General features: G+C 40.4%; 1 protein-coding gene across 13 annotated transcripts in view; it reads right to left on the reverse strand.

The window, feature by feature from the left end:
- LTBP1 (latent transforming growth factor beta binding protein 1) overlaps window positions 1-22,759 on the reverse strand; it is a 194,301-nt gene that overhangs the window by 35,273 nt on the left and 136,269 nt on the right. For all 13 annotated transcript variants that reach the window (XM_079969437.1, XM_079969432.1, XM_079969440.1 and 10 more), the window contains 8 exons: window positions 19,271-19,390; window positions 15,874-15,993; window positions 11,459-11,581; window positions 10,035-10,157; window positions 9,457-9,579; window positions 8,621-8,746; window positions 5,728-5,853; window positions 1,969-2,112 (listed from right to left, as the gene is read on the reverse strand). In XM_079969437.1, the coding sequence (XP_079825563.1) occupies window positions 1,969-2,112; window positions 5,728-5,853; window positions 8,621-8,746; window positions 9,457-9,579; window positions 10,035-10,157; window positions 11,459-11,581; window positions 15,874-15,993; window positions 19,271-19,390 (1,005 nt within the window). The remainder of the gene's footprint in view (window positions 1-1,968; window positions 2,113-5,727; window positions 5,854-8,620; window positions 8,747-9,456; window positions 9,580-10,034; window positions 10,158-11,458; window positions 11,582-15,873; window positions 15,994-19,270; window positions 19,391-22,759) is intronic.

Consider the following 22,759-nt stretch of genomic DNA (forward strand, 5'->3'; position numbering starts at 1 on the left):
AATGTGCTGAATTAAAATTATGCTTCAAATGGACACCAGATCTCACTTGGAATAAGTGACATCTTCTCACTTAGCAGGAAAATTGTAGCATGTAGGATGTATATTTGTATACATCCAACCTTCCTCTCACACTGACATTAAATGAAACAAGTGTAACCTATGTAAAATTAATACTTTCATCAGGAACTTGCTTTGCAAAAAGGGTGCTGCTGCGAAGATGTTATAAGAAATGGAGAAAAGATGAAATGGCCATGGCAGTTCATGACAGTCTCCTGGCTTTGGCATGGCTGGGGGAGGATCTCACTTCCTCCTCCACCGCCTGCGCTGGCTGCTGGGGATCAGCCAATCACAGATGAGCTAGGGGGTGCAGTTTGGGAAGTGAATCTGAGGGGAAATTTCTTCCTTTTGGTCTGCTCTCTGGCTATAAAAGCCAGTCATGCATCAGCCTCAGCTGTCATTGGATTCCCTCTCTCCCTACTCTTAATATTTTAGGTCTGCCTGAGGGTAAGTGACCCTGCCTAAGACATTGCTATGGAAGTTTTTGGTCACCATATTTGGGGCCTGGGAGCAATTTGGCTTCAAACAAATGGGGCCTGTCTGGGGTTTCTGCCTACCTCATAGCAACTGCCACAACTTGACATCGGACAAGACATTGGGTTGCATTCTTAGTCAAGGTGGACGGGGGTTTAGTGCCCTCCCCAGCCCAAGGAATCAGGGTTTCCTCTTAATCCCTCCCTCTGGTAATCTCAGGGGGTTGCCCCAATTTGACATAGGGCAATCCTTAACCTTAACCCTGTCAAATACTCAACCAGCAGGCAGGTTGGTTGATTCAGGATACACACCCAATGCCTGCGCAAAAACTTGCTAACATCTATAATCAATAAAGTTGGGACTTGTTTAAATCCCAAGTGATTGTTCTGTGTTTACTGCAACTTTATCATCCCTTGGCCACATGACCCACAGCTTCACTGCACCTGGACCTGGACCAGGTGGCTGTGTTGAGGGATGAAAAGATAGGAAAGTCATGATGATACATGACATTAAAACTTCATGCCCAATTCCTAGGTCCCAGTCTACACAAACTGCAGATCAAGTGATAAGATGTTTCTAGAGTGTACCACTTCAGATTGCAGGAGGAAATTACACCATTCAATGATTCCTCCATCTCACAGAGAGTTAAGGATGCAACTGATTAAATTGCAGAAATTACATAGAATTTGTATATTTGTATCTGACATTTGTTTCACCCAGAAATCAGCTCCATTTGTATACTTTTGTGTTGTTGTCATTGTTTTAGTTAAAAATAACCCTGGTATGTTCTGATCTGGGAGGGTGTGCTAATGTGAACCTTGCTGCAGGGTGCAGCAAGGTTGCTCTTAGAAGTTGTTCCAATGTAATGAAAGTCTTTTCCCTTAGAAATTATCTTAAACAAGTTTAGGACGCTTCAGATCTTCCTAATTCAGAGAATTTTCAGAGTCTGATGTTAATCTGGAGTTTGGGTGAACATCATTTGGTTTTATTTTGATTCCCCGGGATTTTACTTTTTACCAGATATATTTTTAAAACTTATTTTGTTTATTAGTTTCAAATGTGTTGCAAACTGCTACATCTTCAAGGATGGATAATGCAGAAAAAATAATAATATAAATAGCAATAGACTATGTGAATGTTGACCATTATTCAATAAACCTATTAAACTGGACTGCAAGCAAATGCCATTCAAAGCTCTAACATTCCTGACCTAAACCCAATACAGAGTTAGCTGTGCCTATTGATTGCAATGAGCTTCAGCTCTGTCTTGGATCTAGACCACTTACTTAAATTAAAAAAACCCAAAACCTAAACACACACATTGGATAACATGACATAATCATACGATGATTTCACCCACCAATTACAGATTCAACTCCTTCCCATGTTTGTCAGACTGCATTTATATGGTCTAATTCAGTGCCAATGGGACATTACCTGGCGAGGAACGGAAGCGACACTGTCCGGTCATTGGGTCATACTCCTGGTTTTCATCGGAACACAGACATAGGAAGGAGCCTTCCACATTTTCACAGAGGGCTTCCCCGCATACTCCACTCAGCATTTCACATTCATTCACATCTGTAAAATGAAGCCCAATATAGATTCAAACATTATCTTTCATTAAAAAGGTGTGAGTGAGTGAGTGTGCTACTATTCTAGTAGTTTGTGTGCTTGTTTTGTCATCTGAAAAATGAGACTATTTATGTATTTAAAACATTTGCATTCCACCTTTCTGTTTGGCCAAGCCTCCCAGGGTGGCTCCCCACAAAAGAAAACAATACCAAACATGCAACCAAGCAATCAATATATATATATATCTAATGATGTAGCAGGAAAAGTATAACAGACTAGAGCAATAAAAACACTAAAATCAACACAATTCATTGGAGGGGGGGAAACAATGAACATTATAGCCTCGACAAATAAAAATGGCTTTCCCCCAAAGGCATAGAATTTAGCACCAGGTGGAAACAAAACTACAGATTACACCAAGCACGTAGTTTGGCCTTCAGGGTTTTTAATTTTAATTTTACTGCAGCTATAAACTGTGGGGAGAAGGAAGAAATTCCTGACAAAAATGGCAATAAACAGCAGCTTGTCTCCTGATACAAATAGTAGCTTGGATGCAGGGACAGCAATTTTTGTCAGGACTCCATTGTGCTTCCCCCTACTACATTCTCAGTCTTTATTGAACTGCCCTGCAGCTGCTATTTACAGATAAAAAAATAAACATTAAGGGCTATGGAGACCACTGTCTTCACCCCTATCCTACAGCCTGGACACTGAAGTCCAGCTCTGAGGGCCTTCTGGTGGTTCCCCCACTACACGAAGTGAAGTTACAGGCAATCCCACATTTTCTTAAGATAACCAGTGATTGCTAAACTAATTTAAGTTTCCAGTGTAGCATAAGCTTTACGTTCACATCAACATGTCTCCATTGCAATTCTTGTTAGGAAGGCCATGTTCCGAATCCCTGTGCAACTTGATTCAAAGCTTCATATAATGCCCATAGGCTTGCTCCTCATCATAACCGGGCAGCCCATTCCATTTCGAGAGTGGATTTTTTGTACTTTTTGAATGTTTTAAATTAACCAACAGCTAATCCCTTTTTATGTACTGCAGGAGAAAAAGAATGAAGATATCCGAAAAGATGGCTCTATATTTGACTGAAATAGATGGCTATGTATATAGCAAGAGCCTATAAGGAAAATAAAGCCTGACAGCTGTAGGAGTAATGTGCAACAATAGAAGCATTCGCCACATGCTGGAAATATCGTAGCTTCAGTTGTCTATGCACTGGTTACCTCTAGGTTAGATAACTGTAATGCATTATATTTGTGGCTGTATTTGAAGGTGGTTCAGAAAGTGCAACTAGTCAGAACTCAGCAGCCAGATTGCTGACTGGGACCAGGCAGATATAGAATGGAATTCAACTTCATGCTAATACAATAATTCTGTCAGCACAAGTATTTCTGCTTGCCAGATAGGACGATTTCCCCTCATGTGCTGTTGCTGGGGTTCTCTAAACACTTCAGAGCAGATTTGGAGGCATCACAGGAAAAACCCATTGCGCTAGTCAGAGTCTGTATGTTGGCTTCCACTAGCACACTGAGTTAGCTGAAACCAGCCCTGAGTGTATAACACTGCTTCTGGCCCAACTGCAGGAGTTGCAACAAGTTCCCAGGACAAATTCAAAGTGCTAGTTTTGACCTATAAAGGTCTTATTCCACTCAAGAACTCAATATATCAAGGACTGCTTCCTCCCATATGAACTTACCCAGACTCTACAATTGTTATCTGAGGCCCTTCTCTGTGTGTCCCCTCCGAGAGAGGTGTTGACCGTGGCAATGAGAAAATGGGCCTTTACAGTGGTAGCCCCCAGATTGTGGAATGATTTCCTCAATGAGGTTTGCCTGGCATTGACGATCTCAGCTATTCAGTGCCAGTCAAATACATTTTTGTTATCCCTGGCTTTTGGGTCTAAGATGGGTGGTTTTTTTATGAGACTCCCATCAAATCCAGTGCCTCCTCGTGTTATGTTATTTTTTTACTTCATCTTTGAATTTGAGCTTGTTTACTGTGTGAAAAATATACACAGAAGGTAATTGATTATGCTGAAATATAAAAGGAAAAATCAAGAAAAGCTGTAACAGATTATATAGCGCTGAGTACAGCTCACTAGAATTACTCACTTCAAAGTGTGGTTAACATTCCTACCATCGACTCAAAAGGTTGAGCTTCAGGAATGCACCTCTGTTCAGTCAGCATTATATATGAGTATACCCAAAACACTATCTTGGTAAGGGATCATTTCAGCAGGACGTACAGTGAATCTCTGTTCCAATACCTTTCTGCTAGAAAAGCATTACACTAATGTATTCTGCCGCTCAAGCTGAACATTTCCCTTTCATTGTTGGGCCACGGTATCATCTTCTACTGTTTTCTTATGACTGTTGCAAATAAAATCATAAACTTGGTGCATCATACAAGAATGCTTGCTTGTGTGGCGCACATATATGGTCTGGAATTTCTCACTTTACCCTCACTTATTCCAGACCTTCCTGCAGTTCCTTATGCTTCTGTGCTCAATAAGGTCATGTGCTAAACAAATCTAATAATGAACTGGGTAGGATATTGTAGCTATATTTGGCTTAAAGATTATACCAAGGAAGCAGATTTTCTTTTAAACCCTGAGAAATTTCCTGCTGGCTTACCTGAAAATTCTTAGGTAACTGTGTGTATCTATTTAAGCATGTGCTTCTCCACATGTATCTAATTTCCTGCAATAAAGGTTTGTGCCCATGGGATGATATAACATTATTCCTACAGGGTCTATATTCAAGTTAGAATAGAGCACAGTCTGGATTTTCAGATAGTTGCAATGCATGACATTGTTTATGATATAACCTGTGAACAGATGAGCTATGAAATATTTTATGTGTGTTTCTTTGTGGAAATCATATACTAGGGCCATATTCAGGAGGCAAAAATATTGCTTCTAGTGGGTTGGGCACACAATGATTGCCTTTTCAAATTCTGCCACAAGCAGTGATGTTAACTATCAAGACAAGAAGCACAACAGGATGTTCTTGAAATATGAGTTGCATGCTGTGTTTTGGATTCAGACACGCACCAGACTGAACTATTCAACTTATACTTTTTCAGCACAGCAAAAAGGAAAGAAGGTGAAATCCAAACATTTTCAGAGGGCTTATCATTATAAACACTTAAATAAAAAAAAATCTAGTCACCCACTTAATAACACACCAGGAAATGTATCACTTATTAGCAAAATTAACCAGCATTGACAAGTTCATCACAATACCAAAGGTTTTTTTTATGAGAAATATATTTTGTGGGGACTACAGTAACTCTGAAATCTGTTCAACTACTTTGCCAAAGGAGGTGGCTGTACCACATGACAGTTTGTATTTCCTGTAGGCTTTGCAAAATTCTGGCCATTTAACTAAGAGTCTAAACAGATGTTACATTGAGATTTGTGAACAGCTTGATGTTTTCAGAAACAGAAGGTTCTAAGAAGGTGAAATAATTGGCTTGCCTTTGGTTCCAGTTCAGATTTAGCAGCATTTCCTATTCCAATTTGAATGGGTAGGCATGTAATATAAATAATAGGGAAAGCATTCACTAGGCTTCCCCTAAAAACTCATTGTTCAAGGAAATCTCACAACTCACCCACACACTCTTGTCCATCCTGTAGATACTGATAACCCTGATAACAAAGGCAGCGGAAGGACCCGGGTGAATTGTCGCAGAACCCATGACTTCCACACACAGTGCTGTTGGCACATTCATCCACATCTGAAAATAAGATACATTAATATCAGGTGGGAAAATTTCTAAGGCCAGCTTTCAAACACTGGCATGTGGAGCTAAACATACAGACTAATTACAAATTTTGAATGACATATAGCTAGGGAAAAATATTTAGGTGCTGTTTTTCTTACATGTTCAGAGATTAAGAGAGACTGACTACATGATGCTAATAAAAAGAAAATAAACAGTTTTCACAAAAACAAAAGAATAATGTACATGGACAAAAGCATGCCATACATTTACACCATTGTGGTGTAACTTACACCCGCAACTTACACACACTTTTCCACTTGTGCGCATTCAGCTTTATGTGCTTGGCAAAAAAATGAAAAGGGGTGGAAAGAGGACTGGAGTCCAGGGGTAAAAAAAACTTTGGTAATTCCACCCACCTTTACACCCAATGTGTTTTGACTATATGCAATTTTGGCTTTGTGCACTATCCCCTGAACGTAAACGCCACATAAGTTGTGACTCTACTGTACTTAAGCAACACAAGACCATCACATTGAATTAATAGATATCATGAGGAACATCTTACAATGCAGATTTTTACCCATCTCATGGAATCAGATGGATCTGCAAGATCTTCTCAGATGATAACAGGGCCATTACTGGCATTCTCTCATTTGCAAAAGGTTGAAAAGGTTTCTGTATGCACTGAGGTACAGCTCTTACAAAGCATGTTCCAAATCCTCTGATGATATGCGTATGAACACCATTATACTGTTAGAATATATTTCATACTGAAAGTTTAAAAAGGGAGCTGAATAGTTGACTAAACTATGATTCAGAGAGGCAGTTACTTATTTCCACACACACACACATTTCTTTGGAATTCAGTGTGTATTTTTGCTGCAATATTTTATCCACATTTGTTTAATAGGTCAAGATGTCATGACAAATACTATTGGAAAAATGAGAAGTTCCTCAGTTAATATTTTATATTGTCTGTCTAATGCTACTGAGCAAAAAAAAAAGTTCACAATTACGTATTCTTACATCTATGGGAAACAAAAAACAGGAAACAAAAATAACATAGAGCACCACAGAAAAATGTACTCACAACAAAATAACACGTTCCTCAGTTTCAATGGAATGTAGGGGCAAATGAAATATTAAATTGTTCTGCATAAGATCCATTTTAGCAATGAGATTTAACCAATGCATAAGCTTGAGAAAGAATATTGTAACATTCTTCTATGAAGTGCTTAAGGCAAGATTAGACTTATGCACATAAAAATGAATCCTTCTTCACACTATCGTATGTTCTAGATGAAGGCACAGGAATTTCCATGCATTGTCTAATACAGGAAATTAAAAGGTCATAATGAATCTATGCCTCTATTGTTAGAATAGGAACCATACTTTTTGCCTTGTTCTTAAAGTCTGTCTTTGTTTATTCTTTCCCATAGATCTCTTAACTTTAATACTGTTGACAAGGAGGTGGCGCTGACATGGCTACGGACAGTGAAAGGAAGACAGAATTGCACTAGAATGACCTCATTCTTCTCCTTCTGAGAAAACTCAAAGAATTACATTGTGCAGATGTTCATCAATCCAAATTATTGTCCTGACTGGGATTCTGAAAGAGTCACTTCTGTCAACACTGTAGATAAAGGAATTCTGTAAGGACCCTTGTGGAGAAAGGGGAAAATATTTCTGGGTTTGATAACTGGGATGGGTTACTTTACTTAAGTCCAGCTCTCATTTTTTAAAAAATAAATAAATCGAAGTGTATATACCTTTTTGTATTTAAAATGAATTGCAGGTGTAAAGATCCTAAAATTTATGTTTTATTATTTAAAGCTAAATCATTTTTTACCTTTGTGTCACACATGTATAACTGTGATTATATGCACATTGGATACTTTGCTTACTATTGTTTGATTCTCAAACAATAACATTTTACACACAAGAAATAGTGTGGGTCATTTAGGAATGATCAGATATCCTGCATATATAAGTAGGGCTTAAGCCAAAAAAGATCATGAACTATTTTTTACTCCCCTTCTGCCCTCTCACTCACAGCTACATTCCAGATAGTTCTTTTTTTAAAGCCATAACCCATATAAGCATAATGCAGATTTACTTGTATCGAGTTATATGGCACTGGACAAATGCATAAAATGTAGGAACATTGCTTCAGTCAATACCAAAAGCTGCCCAACTTCTCACATGGAAAGTCAGCATGGAAGAACCTATTGCCACCAGATAAAATAGCAGAAATTTAAAGGTCTGAATTGTATATTAAAAACCCATGACAAATAATGAAACAGTCAATATTACTGAGGCTTAGTTCTGGTCTGGACACCATGACAAACTGTGGTTTATTGTGACAGGGGTGAGTCTGGGGCTCAAGTACCCCCCACTCCTTATTTTGTTTAGTCTGAACCTAGCAGATTGTGGCTAATCTTCACTATGGTTTGTCTGAAGCAATCCAACTTCAGATCATAGTTTATGAACCTTCTTCTTTTCAACTAGCCATAGTTAAGATTAACAACAGTTTAGAGTTTGGATGTAATAATAAACTGCAGTTAATCAAAATGGGAGCAAAAGTACTATTTATTTGATTATACTTTTAAGTGTTGTCAACCACATTCAGTCAATAGGAAGGGATACCTATCTGAAACCTTGGAGAGCCACTGCCAGTCAGTGTACATGATGGACAGATGCCCTATGTTTGTTCCTAATTATCATCACCCCTTACTGCATCAGACCTAATTTCCTTTTTCTTTCATTTAGCCCATCTTACCTTCACATGTTTGGCCATCTCTAGAAATAGTGAAACCCTGCTCACAAACGCACTGGAAAGAGCCCAATGTATTCAGGCATTGCCCATGAGGTAAACAGAGATTGGATGCTGCACATTCATTGATATCTGCAGGGGACAGAGAAACAGCAACCAAAGATGCATCATTTTATTAGAAGGCTACATATATATTTATAAGGAACACTAACAAAGAAAGTTGTGCTAGTGGACAAGAGAACTCTAACCTGAATTAAAGGCTGACCTGTACCCCAAAGGTGAAAATTCATCTGAATGGGGGATAAAAATCTCCCACCTGAATATAGAAAGCTCGCGGCTGCCCATACCATTAGTGAGAATCGATATGCCTACCTTGGTAGCCAGTAGGGAGCTATAGATATCAAAATGGAGAGTAGACTGTAGGAACTTTTTAATCATGGTATTTTTATGGTTTTCAGCTCTTCACTTAAAGAAAGCTTATGTGGCTGGCAAGTAAGAATCCATGCCTTATGGACATTTCCCCAAATGCAGATATGATAAGGTACAACAGCGTACTTCTTATCCTTCTAGCTCACTGTGATATTATAATATTTCTATAGCCAAGCTGTATGGTGTAATGGTTACAGTGTTGGACTATGACCTGGGAAGCCAGGGTTCAAAAGCCAGGGTTCAAAACCCCACTCAGCCAGGAATCACACTGGGTCAGCTTGGGCCAGTCGCCATCTCTTAGCCTAGCATATCTCACAGGGTTGCTTTGAGGATGAAATGCACACCACCTTGAGCTCCTTGGAAGACAAAGATGTATAAATGTAATAATAATAATGATAATGATAATATAATACCTTGACAACCCCTGGAGGGTAGCAGCTGGAAGCCATCTGGGCAAGTGCACTCATAAGAACCTTTGGTATTAATGCAGTTCCCTCCACGGCAAATATCGCTGTCTTCTTGGCATTCATCAATATCTGAAATGAATACAAGCAGCAATCAAACCACTTCAGAAGAGATTATGCTAACAACAGCACAATAATATGTCACTGAAATACCTACTGCTGGCAGAGGCTAGGGTATGGTACTGGCATTGTTTTAATGATCTGGAAACTGCTTTGTGACTACTGTGGTGGGGAAAAGCAGTATATAAATATATTAAATAAATATAGCCGGAAGGTTTTATCCTATCCTGCCGAAATATGACATATTTAAAATTCCTTGCATATAAAAACCTACACCTATTTGTCTACATTTGGCAGCCTTCAACAGCTTCAGAAGGAGATATTACAAATTAATATTACTCTCAATAATTAAAATTGTTATGACCGCTTGCTGATTTCTCAATTGTAAAAAGAAACCCTTAAGGCAGTTTGTGTGAAAAATTCATAGAAAATTTGACTGAATTCCTCATGTAGACAATGGAACTTACCTTCACAATGGTCTTTTGTAGGTGTCAGCTGGTAGCCTTGGCCACAAATGCATCTGTACGATCCAGCGATGTTTCTGCATTGACCATTTGTGCAAAGCTGCTGCCGTTCACATTCATCTACATCTGCAAATTATAAGACAGTGTTTAGCTTCAGAAAATGCATACTCTGCCCCGCAAAGCTATTTAAAAATGGTTTAAAATACATTCAAGGTCTTGCATTTTCAGAGTCCATGAAGATCTAGATTATTGGGTCAAAATTAAGATTTAGTGTGTGTTATCAGTAAATTCTATAATACTACTGTTCTTCAGGGTAAATTGTCTTCTCTGGTTTCAGTTGCATATTTCTTAGCAATGCCAAGTTCCTGTTGGGACAAATGGCCTGATGGAGCTAGCAGTTTCAATGAAGCAGAAAGGCTTTGTGGGTTTTTTATCCAGACCAGCTCCAATGGTATCCAGTTGCTGTTCATTCAAAGCTTGCAATGTTCTTTCCCATTCTCACAATTTAAGGATAGTCAGCCCATGCCAACATCTGGATTTCAGCAGCAAAATGCATTGCAAATTTACAACCAGAAAAGCACATGTTGCTGTAGGATGGTGCTGCTGAATCAACAAGCAGAACAGTCTGGTGTAAGTTCATAGTGAACTATTCATCCAGCACAGTCCATGATAAGAAAAGGAAACTTATATTTCGAGTGCCACCTCAAATTAGCCTCAGGCAGCCTTTGCATGACAACTAAATTTTCCAAGGGCTAGATTCTCATTGGGTAATATCAGTGCCTTTAAAACTAATTTTCAATTACTACAAGTCAGGAGTATGAAATGAGACAACAGGTTAAAATTGGGGCATTTGATATCCCAGAGTGGCTGGTGCAACCAAGCCAGATGGCCTGGGTATAAATAACAAAATCATCATCATCATCATCATCATCATCTCATTTGAGATTAATTTTCAAAGCAGCCCATGGTTCTGTCTCCTTTGTTAACATTTTCCCCCCAGATTGTGCCAAATTTAATCACAAAGTGGTTACATTTCACCAGTTTTCACTCTGCCCTGTGAAGACTTTCCACTCTCCTTTCATATTTTTATCTTTAGGGCTCCTTCAAATAGAGGGAAGGGTTCATCTTTTTGCCTCTTGTGCTTTTAAAACAGTACACAAAAAGACTCTCCCATGGCATCTGATCTTATGAATTTCTCCCAAGATTTCAGAACACCAGGAAGGAGAATGCACAGGTGTTCAAGTAGCTCTAGCCCTACCTTTATGTTTACTTTTCTAAAGTGGTATGAAGAAGATTCCACCAACACAATGAGTGAGGAATACAATGCCTGTGCTTTGAATGCCCATGATGAATAAGTCTATTTCACCTCTCTTGGCAAACATTAGGCATGTTAGATTTAAATAACAAAGGTATTAATCAATTCCTACCTTCACACTGATCTCTGGCAGGGGACAGTTGATAACCTTGGCTACAAAGACATCTGAAAGAGCCTTCCAAGTTTTCACACTGGCCATTTGTGCAGAGACTGCTATATTGACATTCATTTATATCTGTGGATAACAAAGATTGGATTTAGACAAGATGCTATCGCTTACAATATTAATTAAGGATGCTTGAGGTGTTTCAACAGAATTGGCTAACAAGCTTTTATTAACTTTCTTTAATGGTTTTCTCAGTAACGGCCAAACTAGATGACATGTTAGCTCCGTATCTGTGCCGTTACGTTCAAATTGCCAGTCCAGACCCTAATGTCCTGTTAGGGGTTTTTGACCCTTTGCCTTCACTAGGGCTCCAGTCTAATTTACCTTCTACTCCACACCAGCAATTTGCATACAAAAAGTTCTCAGTTCCACAAATAGGTTTTATTCCAGGCAGTGGTGTAGCGTGGGTTGCTGGCACCCAGGGCCACGCAGAGGGATGGGAAGTGGACAGAGTACACATGCACATTGAACTGCCTAACAGCGTCCCCATCACCCAGGGGATCGCAACCTCAGAGTTACGAAAAGAAGAATCATTCTGTCATCTGGACAGGCCACTTCCTGGTTCACACGGAGAAGCCATTTGCAACAGAGCCCAGTGACAGAAGCACACAGCTATATTGAGGCAGCACCAGGTGTTGAAATTTTGCATCCCTAAGAATTTTGTGCCCAGGGCAACTGCCCCTGTGCCCTCCCCATGCTACGCCACTGATTCTAGGGGTGGGGAACCTCCAGACTGGGGACCAAAAGCAACCCTCTAGTTTCTCCCCAGGCCACAACTCTCACTAGCCCTGCTTCTCATCTCAGGAATTCCCCCCTGGTTATAATTTGTCCTTAAGCTGTGATAATATCTCTTGCTTGTCTAGATGGAGAATAGAGGTATGTGTGTGTAGAATTCAATAGGACTTACTCCCAGGTAAGTGGGTTTGGAATTGAAACCCTAATCTGTTTTCTACTATGAATCTGAAAAACCACTGGAACTCATCATTTATTATTATTCTTTTTACATGGACATTCACTTAAGAGTTATGTTTCAGTAGAAACACAAAGAGATAGGTAATTTTCTAAATAAATATGCACTTAATGAAATAAAGCGCTGCAATTTTAAAAAGGGCTTATTTATGGTTTGATGGCAAGAGTTATTAATGCAGCCTAGGACACAAAGAACAAAATATCAACAGCATGTGCTAAACAGTGAGTGATGGAAATAAGATAACTTTCTTATGAACTGTGAAATCAAACTAGTGAGACAGGCTGCAATCCTTACCCCACTAACCTGGGAGTAAGCCACACTGAATTAAATGGGAATTACTTCTAATTAGATATGGTTAGAATTGCAGCCATTGAAGGCTTAGTGATGGTCCATTAGCCATTTAATTAACTTTGTCTTTAAGGTGCCATAAGACACTTCTTTGTTTTTGCTACAAAAGACTAACAAGGCTACCCCTTTGGAAATTCATTAATTTTGAAAGGGGAACACACAGTTAAGGTAGCAGGTATTGATGACTGAGATACCGTATTTTCCCATGTGTAAGATGACCTTTTTTCTGAATATATTTTTTGTGATAAATTGAGGGTCGTCTTAAACATGGGTTAATATGCTAAGTAAGCAAGGGCTGGTGCTGCAGCAGTAGCAGGGAAATGTCAGAGAGGAAGCCGCTTACCCGCTCTTCCCGGCTTAGGAAGAGTATTTGGTGAGTGCCAGTATGCAGTGTATTGTTGCACCAGTTCAATCAGCCAGAGCGGGGGATTGTCGAAAAGCTGCTCAACAGCTCAGCAAACTTACAGAAGAAGCTCAACAACTGTTGAGGGCTCCCCAAAATAGGGGTCGTCTTATACATGGGGTCATGTTATACATGGAAAAATATGGTATGTATTCAAGTCATGTTTGTACACCTCTAGCTTAGTGTGTTGTCTGTACCTGGGCTCAAGGTTTGTTCCTCTCTGTGGCACTCATGCATTTGCACTAAGCCATGGTTTGGCTTGTGCTGGAGGAGACTCTTGAGAGTCCCATGGACTGCAAGAAGATCAAACCTATCCATTCTTAAGGAAATCGGCCCTGAGTGCTCACTGGAAGGACAGATCGTGAAGCTGAGGCTCCAATACTTTGGCCACCTCAAGAGAAGACTCCCTGGAAAAAACCCTGATGTTGGGAAAGATGGAGAGCACAAGGAGAAGGGGATGACAGAGGACGAGATGGTTGGATAGTGTTCTTGAAGCTACGAACATGAGTCTGACCAAACTGCGGGAGGCAGTGGAAGACAGGAGTGCCTGGCGTGCTCTGGTCCATGGGGTCATGAAGAGTCGGACACGACTAAATGACTAAACAACAACAACAACAACATGGTTTGGCTTAGCACGGTGTGCGAAGAAGTCAGGATAATGGAAGCCAATATTAAACCATGGCTATTCTAGCTTGTTTGAAAGCCCTTAACCATAGTTTTCCAGTTCAGGTGTAACAAGAAGCGACTTCTTGGCTTGCTTCCCCAGCAGTGCAAAGGGAGAACCAAAGTGTCTGTGTGCAAGTGCACGAGGCTTCCACATTTCTTGGCTAGTTAAACTAAGATTTGATCATCCTAATGCAGCCATTATGTCTATCCCTGTTAAAACCTAATCATGGCTTGCAAGAAAACCCTCCAAGAAATGCATCAGAATCACATGGAGAGCAGTGGTACACATTATGGGGCTGGCGCAGAGAAAACACCATATGGAGGCCATTCTAAGCAGCCTCTGCATCACAGACATAATGTGCAGATCAGCCACAGGAGTTTCCAAGATTAGAGTGAAGACTAGCAGGAAGAACATTAAGTTATACTGGGTATAAAACTCCCATGTGTGCAAGGCCCATCTAGTTTCTGGGGTTTGACCATCCACCATCCCAGACATTTAAGTTTTTATCTACAAAAAGAAGGCTTTTAGAGAAGAAGAAAAAAAGGGTTTATAAAGGAGGAAAGTAAGTAGATATGTGGGAGGGCAGACAGATAATGGAAGTCTGTCTGCTTAAAGTCATAGGAAATGCTGAGTAAGCTCCTCAGAATTTGCCAGCAAGCATTAACACAATAAGACTGTATCAAGACATACCTATCTGCTCTGCCTGTCATTTTAAAGTGTCCCTTTTACTTTGAACACTGAAAGCAGACAGCACAGGATAAGATGCCAAGAGCCAGAGCCAATGTAAGCAATGACAAAAAAACCCTCCTAGCCTAGACACTGAAAAGCCATGCACCAGGATTCCAGACAACACAGGAAAATATAATTTCTTGTAGTTGGATTTTTTTCAGAGAACTTAACTTCAGAAATGCATGGGCTGGCCTATTCAATGATACACATTGTAGGCAAAACAGATGAAAGTAAGCTAAACATTTTTTCAATTTAAAATAAAGTGAATTTTGACAACTACCTCATTTTCAGTTGTGTGAGTGGACTGAAAGAGCATGGCCAAGCCCTTAGAAAATACCATTGTTCTTTTACTCTGATGTATATTTCACTGTGTTTGAGCTTAAGGTTGAGCTGTGCAGAGCCTGAAGTGAAATATGAAGTGTAGAAATGCTTGAATGTGTTTTCCTCACATAAAAAGGAATTACTCTCTGCATTCAGTTTACTCTTGAATGATGCCAAAGCTAGATGTTTTCAGAGCCCCAGGTTACCTCCTCCTTTCTGTAAAGTGAAGCAAGATGAATTCCTGGTTTGCTGAAACTGCACACCAAGGAAGTTGAGCAGGGAAACTCAGAACATGGCAGCATCATATCACATGTTGACCCATGACAGGGCCTTCTCAAAGATGGTTCTGTGTTTGTGGAATGCCCTCCCTGGTGAGGTGCATCTCTCCCCCTCATAACTGATTTTTGGGATAAATTTAAAAAACATCCCTGTTTAACAAGGCATTTGATTCCTGAGAGGTACTGCTCCTGGCAAGCTTGAAATTAGCAAATGTGAGTGCATGCAATTAATTTAAATGTTATAAATGTTTTTAGATGGTTTTAATTTTTTTAAAATATCATTTTAAATTGTATTGTTTTAACACTTTGATATTTGCTGCTCTGGGCTCCTTTGGAAGGAAGGACAGCAGAGAAATTTAAGAAATAAACAAATAAAATGTCTTGTTGTGGCAGGTAATTTCATTATCACGAGAGAGGAGGAGATACTGGGCTGCTGGTATTAGCAGCAGCCATATACTTCCAGTGAAATCTAGTTGTGATGTGAGTCACAGTCACTCTAATTATTCTTTATCTATCAAATAATAAGTCTACATATCATAGTTGCCAAGGGAAGTTAACATCCTTGCCCAAGAACACGACACTGAAAAAACATGGAATAACTGCAACAATATTTGCAATAGAAAACATTTTCAACAAGGCATTTACCATAGCATTTCCCGTTCCAGCCTCTGAATCCATCTCTGCAAGGTACACATTGGTAAGAACCAGGACTGTTAATGCACTCTGCATCTGAACAAGTGTGTGGAATTGTGCATTCATCAATATCTTTAAAAAGAAAACAAATGAAGTTTAAGATTTTAATAATCCATAAAGAGCAAGGGAATCTTAATGCTATAATAGAATTTGGGATGGTATATTTTGAACATTGGGTGCTACTGTCCTTAAGATTCAGATCTGAATGGAACCACTGAAGTACATGATGTGCTAGAATGCTGTGCTTGGTTAAATGATGCCTAAGGTTAAATCTCCATTCACCTATGATGCTTACTAGGTGCTCTTAGGCAAGTCCCTGCCTCTTAGCTTAACATACATTACAGAAGAGCTTTCCAAACTGTGTCGTGACACATTAATTTGTCGGCTGCAGTGTGTAGGTGTGCCGCACAAACACCCCCTGTTCTCCTCCCGGCATTGGAAAGGGGCTAGTTTAACCTCCGGTTTGCGGGCAAAACTGAATTACTGTGTCACAAAATTATGCATGTCTAAAAAGCGTGTCACCAACATGAAAAGTTTGGAAAGCTACCTTACAGGTAGTTGTAAAATTAAAAACACTGCTATGAACTCCTTGGAAAGGAGGGCAAGAGGTAAAAAAAATCGGGAAATAAACACCTGATATATTTCAACTAATGATTAGACATATTTTTAAATTATCTTGATAACGTAGGCAAAGATCCTAAGCTTATTTATTTGGAAACATGTTCCATTGGGTAAACGGGTTTCGTTTTGAAGCTAAAATCTAAACATTTAAAACCACCTTATCACAACAAATTTAATACTTATATAAGCAACCACAGAGTTAAGGATATGACAATTTTTGGGTTTTGAAGAATACCTGGTATACAGATTTTATTTTTTAAAATAAAGCCAATGAAAACATAGATGTATAATAAATTATCAATGTGAAAAGTAAAACATGTGTCTGGAATAAGCTATATAAAAATACATACAAATCTAAAATTATGAATGGTGCCCTGCAGCTATCTTACACAGCTTCTTGAAATGTAATCTAAACTATCCACATAGTTTGCTGTAGTAATGAACATAAAGGAAATATGGAACATTCCTTTCCTTTTCTTCCACTGTATCAAATAGCTGTATCTTGACAGGTGAATATCCTTATCTGACTTATCAGAAATTTCCTACTTGCAAAGGAAGAATCAACAATTTCATTCTCTCTTCCTCATCTCCACTTAATGTGAAGATCATTTGGGACCAAGGGACTGATTACACATAGCATGTATTTGCATACAACATAAAGTTAGAGCCCTAGATACTGCCTGAAGACTTTGGGCTTACAGCCTCATGACCTGTTATGCTTGCAATAGGTAGAACAAACTCCAAACAATGCTAACTGAGGGAAGAGGGAGACAGGACTCAAGGGGAAGACAAGACAGTCTGCCTTTCTGCAGTTGACATTTCAGGCTCCATTTGCCCAAAGTCTCATATAGTTGTGAAAAGGAGGTAGGAAGGAGACTGGATCAGCTCTTGAGAGTGGAGCTATTTCCCAGGATTGTAGGCTAACCCAACAAAACTAAAGGTGTCTAATATGGGTGACCACTTCCCATCAGCCTCTTCTCACAAGGAGAATGGATTGTTACCCATCAGGCATAGCCTTGACTTCAGTGGTACCAAGGGGACGTTACAGCTGGCAAATCTAGCCACTTTCCTTGAGGTTCTTCTAGGAAACCACCGGCTCCACTCTGATGCTATTGGTGGATTATTATTATCAACTGTTTTATTGATCTTGTCTTTCAATCAAGCCATGGCCTGTTTGATCCCATTTATTCGGGACTCTGATTCTTTCTTCCTTTCACTGCAAATTCTGTTGTGAAAAATATGCATAATTTTCACACCCTTGACACCTATGAGCACCAAATTGTGAAATCTATATCCAAAGCTGTCTTTTGATTTTTTAAAAATGAACATAAACCCAGTAATTCTTATACTAGCAAAAGCTGGAGCTGAGAGACTGCAGAAGAATATGCTTGTTTAAAAAAGGCATATTCTGATTGAAGGTGACAGGTATGAAAACAGAGTACAAAGACACTGATGATTAAGTAGGAGTAACTGAATATCATTTTAATTTATGAATGAATTTATGTTGATTTTTATTTTTTAACTCAAGGGGATATTCAGGCCAAAACCTAACTTTATATGCGTTGTTAAGTTAGACGTGCTGGGACGTTTTGTTCTATAAAACGGTGGATTTTTGCCAATATTTTATTCCAAACCACAAGTGGATTCCTTTGTAACAAGTGAAGAGATGAACTTCATTGTCAATGGCAATTTTCATAAATAATTTCAATAGAACAAATTTACAGATAAAGTAGATAGTGAGGTTTCCAACTTTAATTTTAATAATTTCCAATTTTAAAATTGAAGCTCTTATGCTTACCCCGCCCCCATTTTTTAGGAAGGGAGCCTTCTATCGCTGAAGTTTAGCAACAGTGTTGGTTTGCTGTCCATGCTGATTTTGCCAGGTCATTTGGAACAGTGGCACACAGTATGGGAACCAGCACTATCCTCATCTGGTTTATTAATCACAGGAGTGTCACTGAGGAGTCACTAGCAGGCAAGCTGATACTAGCAGACCCTTGTCTGTAAATGCCCACTTTTAAGAAAAAGCAGCTCCACGTTTTATGCTGCAGTCATATTTACCACAGTTGTTCCTGAAGCAAATATATGAACAGTGAATTATTATTACTAAATGATCATGACAACAACAAGACCACCAACCTTCAACAGGAATTCCCAGGGTAGTGAACAATTTATAATAAAACAGAGAATAAAATGTCAACAACTATACCAAATAACATTTATCCTGAACAACAACATTGTAACTAACAAGCAGCAGCAGCAGTACAGAACATAACCATAAAGCGATAGCACAACCATCTCTTTAACCTCTGATGTCTAGGCAGAACGAACAGCTGGCGATGAAAAGGCACCAATGAAGGGAACAGAAATATCCAATGGGAAGAAATTCCCATGATATATCTATATCTTTAAAGTCTTGACACATGTACACAGGTGTTTACGGATGCATGCCGGACATTGTATGTTTGCTGTGAAGAAACCCTGGTTTACCCATTGGAAACACAATTTATATGTAAAGATGAAGAGAGACAGTAGAGCTCAATGAAAGGATGGGGTAGGTTATGGATTCTTGCATCATCTGTCCTGAGTCTACCATGTTAGTGTCCTCAAATGCATAAGCATTGCTCTCTATGGCACAACTTTCTCGGATGGCTTTTCTAAAGGAATTAAGGAAACTAATAATAATGTCTGCGGAAGATTATTCCAACATTTCAGAGTGACAACATACCTTCACACTGGCCTCTCCTGTTCATACGGAATCCAGTGTCACAAGCACATATGTATGAACCAATGGTATTTATACAGCGTCCTTCCCCACAGGTGTGAGATCCAGAACATTCATCAACATCTAGAAACCAAAATGAATACAAAAGTTAAATACGTACTGTAAATACACTAGTCTTCCTTTTCTTTTTAAGAATACACACATTTACAGAGGATGAAAGTCAACATCATTCTAATATGATTGTTCAATCAGTGCAAGCATTCCTAGTTGCCAGCTGCAATTATCGCCTTTCTCTTCCCCTTGCACACTATGCTAAGGGTGCTCCCAACATTAGTGGAATCCTTGAACAAGTTTCTGTTAGTGCACTGGGTTAGCTGAATCTGCCCAGGATTCTTATTCTTAGGGCCATGTAAATTGTTAATTTTATCACTCCCAAGACTGGCTGCTTACTTACATAAATAGACTATTAGCTGTGGAGCTCACGGATCTTAGTTGCAACAACTACAACCTGTAATGTCAATATTCTTGCTTTAGTAATTGCAGGTGTTACTAGGACTGATGTCCATGAGTTTATTTGCTTACTAATATTTACTGTCCTTCAGTCATGCCCTGATCATGACTGAGGGCCATTTGTCCAGCCACCTTCCAGCAGATACTTTGTATTTGGGTGCCCTGCTACAATACCTCTAAGAATGCTCTATGGAACATTGGAAGCCGCCATGTACAAGGTACAAAAAATGGAAAAGGGGGGAACCACCAAAGAGGAATTCAAACAAATAGCCAGCACGTGTAGACACAAAGTCAGAAAAGCTAAAGCACAGAATGAACTCAGGCTTGCTAGAGAGGTTAAAAGCAACAAAAAAGGCTTTTATGGGTATGTTCGTAGCAAAAGGAAGAACAAAGAAACAGTGGGGTCACTAAGAGGAGAAGATGGTGAAATGCAAACACAGAAAGGGCTGAACTCCTCAATGCCTTCTTTGCCTCAGTCTTCTCCGAGAAAGAAAACAATGCCCAACCTGAAGAATTTGGAGCAAATGATTCAGCAGAGGAAACACAGCCCAGAATAACTAAGGAGATAGTACAAGAATACTTGGCTACCGTATTTTTCGCTCTATTGGACGCAGTTTTTCCCCTCCAAAAATTAAGGGGAAATGTGTGTGCGTCCTATGGAGCGAATGCAGGCTTCTGCCATAGCCGCACGCAACCCTTCCGGCAGGGAGAGGCTGCACGGGCTATGGCTTCTTTAGCCCTGCGCAGCGTCTCCCGGCAAGGAGAGGCTGCACGGGGCTAAAGGGGAAGCCAAAGCAGCGAGCGGGATCCATCCCGCTCGCTGCCTTGCCTTCTTCCATAGCCGCACGCAACCCTTCCGGCAGGGAGAGGCTGCACGGGCTATGGATTCTTTAGCCCTGCGCAGCGTCTCCCGGCAAGGAGAGGCTGCACGGGGCTAAAGAGGAAACCAAAGCAGCGAGTGGGATCCATCCCGCCCCCTGCCTTGGCTTGCTCCATAGCTGCGCGCAACCCCTCCGCAAGGAGAGGCTACATGGAGCTATGGATTCTTTAGCCCCGTGCAGCCTCTCCCAGGAGGGAGAGGCTGCACGGGGCTAAAGGGGAAGCCAAAGCAGCGAGCAGGATCCATCCCGCTCGCTGCCTTGCCTTCTTCCATAGCTGCGCAACCCCTCTGGCAGGGAGTGGTTGTGTGCAGCCTGTACGCTGCTGTTTGGGGCTGGGGGGGGGGAATATTTTTTTCCTTGATTTCCCCCCCCCCTAAAAACTGGGTGCGCCCTATGGTCCGGTGCGCCCTATGGTGCGAAAAATACGGTAGTTTAGATGTATTCAAGACTCCAGGGCCAGATGAACTGCATTCAAGAGTATTAAAAGAACTGGCAGATGTGATCTCAGAACCACTGGCAGTTCATCTTTGAGAATTCCTGGAGAACAGGCGAAGTCCCGGCAGACTGGAAGAGGGCAAATGTTGTCCCTATTTTCAAAAAGGGGAAAAGAGAGGACCCAAATAATTACCGCCCAGTCAGTCTGACATCAATACCAGGGAAGATTCTGGAGCAGATCATTAAGCAAACAGTCTGTGAGCACCTAGAAAGGAATGCTGTGATCACCAATAGTCAGCATGGATTTCTGAAAAATAAGTCATGTCAGACTAACCTGATCTCGTTTTTTGACAGAATTACAAGCCTGGTAGGATGAAGGGAACGCAGTGGATGTAGCCTACCTTGATTTCAGCAAAGCATTTGACAAGGTGCCCCATGATACTCTTGTAAAGAAGCTGGTAAAATGCGGTCTTGACTATGCTACCACTCAGTGGATTTGTAACTGGCTGACTGACCGAACCCAAAGGGTGCTCATCAATGGTTTCTCTTCATCCTGGAGAAGAGTGACTAGTGGGGTGCCACAGGGTTCTGTCTTGGGCCCGGTCTTATTCAACATCTTTATCAACGACTTGGATGATGGACTCAAGGGCATCCTGATCAAATTTGCAGATGACACCAAACTGGGAGGGGTGGCTAACACCCCAGAGGACAGGATCACACTTCAAAACGACCTTGACAGATTAGAGAACTGGGCCAAAACAAACAAGATGAATTTTAACAGGGAGAAATGTAAAGTATTGCACTTGGGCAAAAAAAATGAGAGGCACAAATACAAGATGGGGGACACCTGGCTTGAGAGCAGTACATGTGAAAAGGATCTAGGAGTCTTGGTTGACCACAAACTTGACATGAGCCAACAGTGTGACGCGGCAGCTAAAAAAGCCAATGCAATTCTGGGCTGCATCAATAGGAGTATAGCATCTAGATCAAGGGAAGTAATAGTGCCACTGTATTCTGCTCTGGTCAGACCTCACCTGGAGTACTGTGTCCAGTTCTGGGCACCACAGTTCAAGAAGGACACTGACAAACTGGAACGTGTCCAGAGGAGGGCAACCAAAATGGTCAAAGGCCTGGAAACGATGCCTTATGAGGAACGGCTAAGGGAGCTGGGCATGTTTAGCCTGGAGAAGAGGAGGTTAAGGGGTGATATGATAGCCATGTTCAAATATATAAAAGGATGTCACATAGAGGAGGGAGAAAGGTTGTTTTCTGCTGCTCCAGAGAAGCAGACACGGAGCAATGGATCCAAACTACAAGAAAGAAGATTCCACCTAAACATTAGGAAGAACTTCCTGACAGTAAGAGCTGTTCGACAGTGGAATTTGCTGCCAAGGAGTGTGGTGGAGTCTCCTTCTTTGAAGGTCTTTAAGCAGAGGCTTGACAACCATATGTCAGGAGTGCTCTGATGGCGTTTCCTGCTTGGCAGGGGGTTGGACTCGATGGCCCTTGTGGTCTCTTCCAACTCTATGATTCTATGATTCTATGTACCAAGTGAAACTACTAGCTCAGTACTGTCTACAGCAAGATAGGCAACATGGCAGCCTCCAGATGTTGCTGGACTACAAATCCCATCATCCCCAACCATCAGCCATAATATAAACTAAAC

This window comes from Podarcis cretensis, assembly GCF_951804945.1.
Source record: "Podarcis cretensis genome assembly, chromosome: 3".
Classification (NCBI taxonomy): domain Eukaryota; kingdom Metazoa; phylum Chordata; class Lepidosauria; order Squamata; family Lacertidae; genus Podarcis; species Podarcis cretensis.